Source organism: Clytia hemisphaerica, unplaced genomic scaffold, assembly GCF_902728285.1.
Source record: "Clytia hemisphaerica strain Z4C2 unplaced genomic scaffold, Clytia hemisphaerica genome assembly, whole genome shotgun sequence".
In the NCBI taxonomy this organism is placed as follows: Eukaryota; Metazoa; Cnidaria; class Hydrozoa; order Leptothecata; family Clytiidae; genus Clytia; species Clytia hemisphaerica.
Window position 1 is genome coordinate 2,780,670 of NW_027103674.1, and position 10,394 is coordinate 2,791,063.

The 10,394-nt window shown below is 34.6% G+C and overlaps 1 protein-coding gene across 1 annotated transcript; it reads left to right on the forward strand.

Annotated features, from left to right (window-relative positions):
- Positions 1 to 1,670: 1,670 nt before the first annotated feature.
- LOC136803520 (uncharacterized) lies at positions 1,671 to 9,604 on the forward strand. The gene is made up of 6 exons (XM_067060262.1): positions 1,671 to 1,832; positions 5,809 to 5,945; positions 6,686 to 6,901; positions 7,377 to 7,562; positions 8,151 to 8,259; positions 8,578 to 9,604. The coding sequence occupies exons 1-6, from the start codon at positions 1,775 to 1,777 to the stop codon at positions 8,787 to 8,789; spliced, it is 918 nt and encodes a 305-aa protein (XP_066916363.1). The 5' UTR covers positions 1,671 to 1,774; the 3' UTR covers positions 8,790 to 9,604.
- The last annotated feature ends 790 nt before the right edge of the window (positions 9,605 to 10,394 follow it).

The following is a 10,394-nucleotide window of genomic DNA, read 5'->3' on the forward strand; positions in this document are numbered from 1 at the left end:
ACAAAAGGTAGTAAAAACCCAGGAGTAAAATCTCAAAAACCAACAACAGACCTCAAAAAATCAAAACAAAGTATAAGAGATTTTTTGCTCGAGATATTGAGCTCCAAAAAGCGCAAAAACTGGACAAAATAGCTGTTTCTGGCTGAAAAAAACCGGTTTTCACGGGTTAATATCTCGAGTTAGGTACAGAAATCACCTATACTTGCAATATATCTCTAATCTTAATTTTTTGAGAGCTTTCCAAAAATATACAACAGGTCTCCGTTTTCTCGAACTAAAATTTTCATTAATTTTTAACCCTATGATTTTTGCCTGAGACCGTCATATTTGTCCGAAAATCACACCAAAGTGTCCGAAAAAAAATTGGAAACATAGTAATTTCGATTCCCCTACCCCTTAGCTTTCCAAAAATGTATAACAAGTGCTTCTAACAAAACAGTCAAGCGATTCCAAAAAATCGAACAAAATTCCCCCTACTAGATAAAGTGCACTCAAAAACATCACTTTAGCTTTTAAGTGCTTGCGCACATTGGGTACAAAGTTCGATATGTTCCGGTAGATTTTGTATGAAGTGTTAGAGCTACACTGTTAGTCGTCAAGCGTTATCATAAAATTATCATTGGCTCAAATTTTTTAAAAAGACTGTCCAATAGAGTGACTAGTTCAGAAGCACTGAATGGAAGAGACACTTGAGACCATTTATTGCAGATTTCGACATAAACATGCATAGAGAATAATTTTTTCATTGTGTTTATGTCAGCTTATGAAAGCTTGCATTGGGAAAGAGAAAATGGGTAATCTAGCTTAGCCCATTGCCAGATGTCAGAGAGTAAAAAAGGGTCCAGTATATAGCCCTGGTAGGGGTTAGAGCGAAAAATTTTGAAAATGTAATTAAAATTATATAGACAGTTTTGTTACATTTTGCTAGAAAAGATATTTTTTTGGATTGAGTATTTTGGCCGGTATACGCATTTAGAAAAGTGTTTAGAAGGATTATGTTGAGCCCAATTTGACCAATCAGTTAAGAAAGAGAATGCCTGAACTTAAAATAAAAATTTAAAAATTAAATTATTAGCAAGTTTTTAAATTTCAAAATTAAAAAAAGGGTTTTATTTGTCTACCATGAAAAATTGACTAACTGCTTCTTGTTATTGTATTTTATCAGGTTCATTTTTGATGAAATAAAAGGTTTTATTTACTTGCCGTTGGTAATAAATTATACAAATGTTGTTTGCCCTACAGCAAAACAAAACACTTCGATTATCCTATAATTATCTTAAAAATATCGTCTTTAAAGATGATTTTATCAATCTCAGGACAAAATTTAAACCGCTAAACCTTGTATTATCAATGTTTTTTCATAACTTTATAATTTGTGGAGATGGAACTGTCATTTTAAGTAAGATTCCAAGATTCCGGACTAATATTTTAGTTTACTAACTTTCCTGACATATCTAGCTGAAGATTCTGGAGCGTTTTCTCTAAAAAAATAGCTTTGATCTTAGATTTGTTTGTAAATGATGTTATCGAGAAGTTTCTTAGACAGCTCTGAAGAAATGAATGAATTAAAATGAAATTTAATAAAATGATTCGAATTGATATTCGCTTTAGAACCTTGGGTGCAGAAATTCTTTCTTGACAATATTATTAAAATTCTTAATTTTATAGTTGTGGGCGTACAAGTCTATGTTGCAAAGTATGTTTCTCAACTTTGGTACCAATCTTTGTGGCGACGTTCATTGCTTTCACCGTTATCTTTTTCATTGTGTTGACTATGGGGATGTCTGGTATCAATAAAGAATTGGAAGGTCTGAAAATCAGAGTCAGTTATGGTAAGAGCGTTTTTATTGTTATTTTTTCTTTGTTTGATTAGCTTTATTGGCTTGTTGTATGAGAGGGGGTGACTTTTGATTTTTGGACCTACCTGGAGGTCCTTTAAGTTCACTGTTTTGTCTTGCCCGTCAGTTCGTTCGTTACCAGATTTTCTGAAGTTTTAGGTTCATTCGAAATCACATCAACGAGTATCATTTCAAACTAAAGATCTTAGCTGTCAAAAGGTCATTTCGTTTTAAGGTTTCAAAATTTTAGGATATTGATAAACCGTTTCGTTAAAAGATCATCTGCATCGTTTTTTAAAGGGGATTTAGTTTGAGTAAACCAGGTCCAATGGACACCAAATGGATAAGATCGCGACACCCTAGTGACATACTCAGATTCACTGTGCAATGTATCATCTACTGTCGCAGCTTTTCTAATTCAGATTTATTTTCGCCGGCGAAAAATTATAAGTTCTATGATATTACATTATATTACATTATGTTAAACTCTAATTTTAATCCCATTATTATGTTTGGATTGGTTGATAAGTACATTGAAACAACAGGAAATCGGGACGCATTTTTTTAGGTTTACGTGAATATAATTATAAAAATCATCTGTAATTCTTTTTAATCGACCGTGATTTGCCAACACTCCAAGCCAAGATTACCTGAAGATTTCATATCCAAGGTTTCTCTCTTATTCTAATTCTTAATAAACTTTAACGTGCGCTTAAAAACGCGTGCGAAAAAAATTATGTCAATTTTCAAACTTTCAAATTGACCTTGTTCAGGCCTCATTGTCAAGATTTTAAAGAAATTATCACCAAAAGATTAATTTACCGTCCTTTGTTGTGAACTCTGTTTCAAGCACAGATTTGTCGGGTTATCGACTTTAGACCGTTCTTTTTGGTAAAGAATCTATTTTCATAGATTAAGTTGACTGTGAAGTTCATATTACTCAATCACTCTTACTATTATTCAAACATGAAGTTCATATTACACACATACTGTTTGTCACAGTTTCTCAGTAGGTCACAATAGAATTTGAACCACTGTTCAAATGGCTCAACGTACTTGAATGTCTAATAAAAATCTTCATCCTGCTGATTGACAAAGTCTCAAATATCTCATGTCTCAGGTTTTGAAAAGTGTTATGTAATTATCATTGTTGTTTGAAAGGCAACCGTATTTTCAAATTTGCAATAAATGGTTTTCGATGTTCACTTGAATTCCTTGCCCCAGGAAAATTTAACTGTCAATTTTTTTTGTGCCTTAAACCGACGAGTGGCAGTCATTAGACTAGAGTAACCTTAATCAGCTCTTGATTGGCACGGCTACTTAGTTTACTTCAGCTTGTTATAAATTGATGAAAATTCAAAAATGCTTTTTAAGTTTGTAGCCAATCTTTCCTCCAATCTAAGATAGACGTGTAGCAATGCCAAAAGTTATGGCGGTTGAAAAAAAAGTCGCCATGCTTGCTTTTTAACTTCCTCTTCCGCCACAAACAAAATGCAAACAAAACAAATTAAAGGTTGCAGTGTAAAACAGGCCTTATACGATAGCATTGAAAGGAATGCATTGATTATGATAGCATTGAAAGCCGTGTACAGGAAACTCATCAGAATATTGTTAATGTCAAGTAATTGTGTACGAAAGTTATTATTGTGATTTAATGATGTACACGTTGTTGTTTTTTTAATAAGAACATGAAATTTCTATTCAATATTTCTGGTATTCTTTATAAAATGCCTTTAAAAATGTTGTTATTTTCAGCTATTTGTGAATATTTTAGTGTAATTTTCTAAGAAATTGCATAGTTTAGAGCCCGAAAAGCCTTAAAAATGGTCTTATATCGTTCTCATAGTTTTGGCTTCGAAGCGCTATGTTCTTAAATGCTTTGTTCTTCCGAGATGAATTGGCATTTATTGATATTCCTTTGTTAATTGTTCGTAAGAAGTCCACTGACCACAAAAGCACATGTGAACTTTCGACCGCGTGTATGTTTGCTTAGGCGAGCAAAATTTACAGAAGAATATGGGTCAATCGGTCAGTATAATAAAAGTAAATTGCTTAAAATCTAGGATCGATAGGCCAAGATCTAAAAAAATGTGTGACGTTTTGAACCAGTAGACATTTTGTCTCTTTATGAATGAGTAGAGTGGAGTCGTACATGCGTTATATGATAATACGATTATTGTTACGGGATTTAGTTTGTATAAACGACTGGAAGAATCCGGTATTCCGGCCTTATAAAATCCCCGGCTAGCTACGCAGAAACTTGCGTAACGAGAAAACAATTTATCAAACAACAACAAACTCTCAAAACAAAATCAACTCAAATGAAACATTTTTAACACACAAATCAACACACATTTTTGTTTTCAAGAATTTTTTTTGAGCGGGAAAATATTTAATTTCAATATTGACACTTTTCTTTTGTATTACACAAAGGTTTCTAGACGACTAAAATTGTTTCCTCCATTACTTTTTGCTTTATTTTTACAATGTCTGAATTAGTCGTCTAGTTTGCTAGACTATGGATGAGCGACTTTCGTGCCATTTCCATCGTGATATTATATACATCGTTAAATTCTTAAAGCAAATTTGACGCAAAGTTGACATGTCACCAAAATTGCCGTCCACTTTCCTGCTCAACGACGATAAAAAACACCAAAATACCCGTCGTCTTTTTAGATTCATTATTCGTAACGTCCATGTGATGCCTTCGATCATATTGATTTCACATTTTGGTGCATTGATCTTTATAGATTACGCATAACTCGTTCCTTATATTTTTTTATCAAAGAAAGTTACTTCAATGGTTTGTTCTTGTCATCATTTTTCCAAATACGCTCATTTGCTGTTTTAAAATCTTTTGAAAATAAAGTTGAATCTCTAAATTTTAAACCTGCACACATGGAACACAAATATGTTGGAGTGAGTCCCGAGGGGGGTGGGGTATGTGTGGACATTAAGGGTTTTTTTTTTTCACCTTTTGAAGTCTCTCTAAGGGTCGCAAAAATTAGAAAAATTCAAACAAGTCTTTCGAAGATGGTAGGAAAATTAAAGATTTGTAGAAAATTTCTTTAATTTAGAGTGAAAAAGTTGTAACCCCCCCCCCCGGGGGAGTGAGTGAAATTTTGAGTTAAGGCATTGTTAATTAAAGGGACGAGAAAACCTGTTCAGGTTGTAGAGTTGTAACTTTATGTTTCTCATCGTTTCCAAAGATATTTGTGATGAGTTTATTAACTTTTTAGGTATTACATTCACGCACTTCTTTTTCTTCACCTACAAAGATCCCCTGGATGGGATTTCTATTTCTGATCGCTTTTCTTATTTTTTTTGTTCTTTGTACGATGGACTACAGTTGACGTTCTCTAATTTGACGTTCTACTATTCGATAGGCTCCCTTATTCGATGAAATTTAAAGTCCCCGTCAACAAGAAACTTTCATAAATGACGCTTCCTTATTCGATAAGCTCCCTTATTCGGTGAAAATTCAATTCCCCTTGAAGATCGAATTAGGGAGCGTCAACTGTATATTTCTTTTACCATCATAATGTAGGCCTGAAACTTTGATTGCTTTGATCTGTAAAGTACCACCCATAGAAGTTATCATTTTTATTTGTGCTATGTTATGATTCGTGTTCATGCAAAATCTCTAGCTCATACTATATAAAATAGTTATTGAAATTTTGGTGATTTTGGTGATTTTCGGACTGATTTTTGCAAATCATCTCCAACTATCCAATCTACCATTGTTCCAATTTTCATAGTCATATCACTTGTCAATTATGAGGATGGCCCCAAACCACACCCTCAAAATGCTTCCTTTACTAGTTATAAGAAGGCGCTTAAAGGGTTACAAACTTAGATTTCCAACATAGATTTTTTTTGAGTTCTTGGCTCAATCCACCCGTGGGGCGAGGGTTTTTTCTCTTATGTAATACCGTATAGTTTTGTAATATAGATTCATTTTTTTTTTCAGCTGAAGGCGCAGAAAAAGATTTCAATTCAAAACGTGATAAATTACGAAAAGATTTCGAAGACAAACTTTCTCAACTGGATAATGAGAAGAAGAAAGTTCAAATTTACAAAGACCAGATTAATATTTTACAGAACCAGGTTAGTCGATGTATTTTTCTGAACAACGTTAAAGCTAAAAAGATACCCATCAAATTTCCATTTACCTTTAAAAACATTTGTGAATAGATCCCATTGTAGAGCATTCGGCTACGGTGCGCAATGTCGTCGGTTCAGACTTTGTACTTAGTAAAAATGGTACTTAAGGCCTCTCTGCTTGACGCTCGGCAATAAGAGAATTGTCTATGATGAGTGAAGCGATAAAGTGTTAAATGATCGGGTAGATAGCTATCGAAAGAGGAGCCATTGTATCGCCTCCGACTGCGTTTTATAATATTGAAGCTGAAAATCTTGTTTCTCTTCGCCCAACAATTTTTCATATTCATTTGTGACTCAGCTGCAAACAAAGCACCTAACAGAATTCCGTAATCGAACACAATTTTAAGAATTCAATGTTTCCGCGTTGTATTTTTGAATTCAACTACAGTATGTAATGCCCGAAAAAACTTTGTATTTACGTCATTTTATCGGAAAGAAGACCACCCAAACGCCCCCGCCCCTTTCATAAATTTGGTTACCTTATTACACGAATATTGCTAGTCATTTTGTTAACACGAATTGAAAAATTTCGTGTTGATAAAAACCCCCTTAATTAAAACCAGCTGTTTCCTTGAAAAAGCAGAATGTTAATTTTAGATCGTGCAAATTTCAAGGCCGTTAAATACTTGTCTAGTAATATTCGTGTAATAAGGTATTTAATACATTCTCCAAATTCATTACAGGTCAGAAGTCTAAACAGTTCAATACAAGAGATACGCAAACAACCCGTATTTGATGTCAATTCTGTAAAATCCGACCTCGACAAAATCAAGACCGGAATGGCAGACATTGGGTCTTCAATTTCTAAGTTAGAGAACAACCATATCGTGTTGGAAAAACGAGTCAGTACTTTATCAGCGAAGACACATAAAATACAGAATATATTGACGAATGTGACGGTACATATTACTTAAACTCTATTTTTATCTGTTGAGACTGCTAGATACGCCAAAGGGTCAACTTGTAGTAGTGTAATACGTCATTTTCGTGTTTCGGAATATTTCGTCTCGTAGCGATTTGGAACAGTAAACGTGTAAACATGGTCTACATGACCAAAGAATCATCGAAGTATAAACGATTCAATGAAATTGACGCTGTTTTATTGCGAAACAACCGGGTGTCCCAGAAGAAATTCCCTTCAAAGAGGGGAGGGCGGCTTTGTTCTTGGACACCCACTAATTTTCATGGTTGACACCTACTTTTTGACAAAAATGTATTCATTTTTCTTTGAGATTTTGAGGTTTTAATAAGAGTTGTATTTTTTTGGGAAGACACCGTGAACCACACAAATTAGTTAAGTTGAAAATTAATTCCTTCAAGGTTAAATAAATACTTTACTAATATTATGTCCAAACTTTTTGTTTTCTTTCACAGTCTGATATGAACAATGGCAACAGAGCGATTCCGTCATTACGGTCGACCACGGTTAAACCGTTCGTGGTCACACTGACACCTAACGAGAACAGCGTGGTCAAATTCAAACAGTTCAAACGTGCCATAGCAGAGGTGGAGGAAAAACAGAAAGATTTGTGCCAAACACAATCCGAACAATTCTGGAAGGTCAGTCTCGTTTACTTACTGGCAATTTCTGTGAATATTTCAAAAAGCTGTGAATATTTTTAAATGACTCTGGCACCCTTTATAAATAATCTTTATCAAGAAAAGTCAAACGCGGCGAAACTAACTATATGGTATACCGTATTACTTCGAATAAACGTCCCGGGCGTTTATTATTTTTTTGGGTGTTTAATGAAAATTTTTCCTTTAATGGGGGCGTTAATTCGAGTAAGTTAAGCAAAGTAATACGGTAAATGGGTTATAATTATATATCAGTCGAAGTAATGCCACAGTGTTGAAATTATAACTTTGGTGCGTTATGGCGCGGAAGTGCGAAGGTTTCTTATGCCTACCTTATCGGGGAAAACTTCGTCGGGGAAAAGTGACGAAATTTCGGCCAAGTGACGAATATTTTTCCCCGACGAAAATTTTCCCCGGCCTTAATGCGTTTACCAAAACCAGCAAGTGACGAATATTTTTCCCCGACGAAAATTTTCCCTGACGAAAACTTTCCCCGACGAAGTTTTCCCCGATAAGGTATCCTGACCCTTGCTTTTGTTTGAAGCAACATCAATGTTTTTGTTTCTTCAGGAAATTTCCAATTTGAAGAATCGAACAACTTTACTAAATGAGACGTATTTAAAGAAATTTGAGAATTTGAAGACGTTATTGAATGAAAAAGACGCGATTGCTACTAAAGGTATGTTTGTTGTTTTTTTATCTCTCATTTTGTACTCTACCGAAAACTTTTACGACAAGATACTTAGATAGTACCAGTACTATAAAAAAAACCCAAATTTTGAAAATGTTTTGTTGGGACTAATGAATGATAGACAGGCGAATCAAGACTCTTATTTTGAAACTGTAGGATTACATGAAATAACTTAAATGTTTCGAGGGGTATAAAGTTTGAGTAAAATATGTTTGAACTTGCAACATGGTTTTTATCTTATTCAGTATAGCCGCGTTAGCAGGATTTCATTCAGCCTTCAAACACAATTTTTTAACCCTCTTTTAGCACCATCGAAAGATAGCTTGAAAGCCACACCTTCTCCTTCTCCTACCACCACTACCACAACAAAGAAGCCAACAACCTTTCATTCTAGCTCTGAAACCACACTCCCGAACACTAAAGACGACAGTCCGAAAAATGATCTAGAAACGATAGATTCGTTAGCTCAAGACTTGAACAAGAGAAGAAGGTCTATTTATAAAAAGCGAAACGCCTGAATGATGACATAATTAGAGAGATGACAGTAACGAGTAGCTAGTCTAGCTGAGAAAGACTGGATGATTTGATAAAGCTGACGCGGAAAGATAGTCTGGACTAGGAGAATGGATCCATTAAAATTGCATTAACTCTACGTCAAATACAATTGGATGAGAGCCTTTTGACGTGAACTATTTATTTGGATGTGACAGACAGGAATCTCATCGAATCATCATAACATCGTTGGCGAAAAATGAAAAGCTAAGATAATATAATAATAAAAAAACAACATATACTTTCGTTGGTAAAGTAATAAAGAGGGTAACAAAAGCCTGATGACTTTTTTGGTTTACAGATTTTAAAACTGGCTTGGAGGCCTTAGAAACAAACCTAGTAAATTGTGGCTATTTGTAAATTGAACATTGAATCATGGCTGAATCGTAGGATAATGTAAAACTCATTTTAAAAATGGGTAATTATTAGATTGATAAATTATTTACCGAAGGCACGCCATTGAGTTTAAGGCTCGAGGGGCTAGAGAGGGGTATTGAACCTTTACCAAGCAAGAAAAAGTGAAACGCATTTAAATTGGAATTGGAATTGGCTTTCTTTGTTTATACGTGGTACATGAAATCTTTTGATATATTTTACTTTCAATACGTAGTTTATGTCTGTGGGTTGATCGTTTTGGATGGGAAACAACTGGAGATAAGTGACTTCATCTCCTATCTAAGAGATTCCTCTCTAGCCTGTTGGGCTTCGAACTCAATGCAGCACACGTGTTTCCGAGGTTATTATTATCCAAAGATAAATACAGTAGGTAATGGCGAGTATACATGGCTCTAGTGTACGCTTTGAGTATTTATGATATGCACCACTGCAATTTCTTTTGACATTACATCACGGACCCAATAGCTGATTGGTTTTAAGTGACGTAAAATCAGTCAATACGTCACGTTCAACCAATCAGCTGTTGGTTCCGTGGAAGACATCGCAATGGTGGCATATCATGAATTGCATGGTGTTACTGACTAGGTTTTATTTTCATTTTTCAGGGATGATCATAACACTTGAATAGATTTAAAAAAATGAGTTGTTTCCCATGGTTGAAGACCACAGTTTGATTTTGTTAAAAATTGTTTTACGATCAATACTTTAGCCTCTTCGTTACCGAAACGGTGACAACGATAAGATTGTGAATTTCTAGCTCCGTGTCAACAGAATCAGACATTAGACCAGAACGTACGACCAAGAACATATAAACGACTGGACTTCCATCTCCTTTGTCTTGTTGAAGATAACAGTGCTAGCTTCGTTGTCGCCTCGTTAAAAGCATAAGATGAAACAATAGATTTTGATGATATACCACTTGGGAATACCTTGCTAAAAACGTCAAAACTTCGACAAAAGTCTCTGTTGTTCTACTCTTCTCAAGTCTTTTATCTATATCATAACAAAGATAACAGAGGCAAAATTATCGTCAGCTTGTCAAAACTCCGACCAATATTTCAAAATTTTGACTAAAAAGTGTCGAATAATTTTAGCGAGTGTCACATTCTAATTGATATTCATATGACACAGGCTCTCAACTTTCGCAAGCTATTTTTTTCAAGTCGTAAAAAAAT

What these genes read in the sequence shown, in the direction of transcription:
- LOC136803520 (XM_067060262.1), top strand. Translation starts at nt 1,775, where the DNA reads ATGGGGATGTCTGGTATCAATAAAGAATTGGAAGGTCTGAAAATCAGA. An exon ending in GAAAATCAGAGTCAGTTATG is followed by an intron (nt 1,833 to 5,808) that starts GTAAGAGCGTTT and finishes TTTTTTTTTCAG; the next exon opens with CTGAAGGCGCAGAAAAAGAT. An exon ending in AATCCGAACAATTCTGGAAG is followed by an intron (nt 7,563 to 8,150) that starts GTCAGTCTCGTT and finishes TTGTTTCTTCAG; the next exon opens with GAAATTTCCAATTTGAAGAA.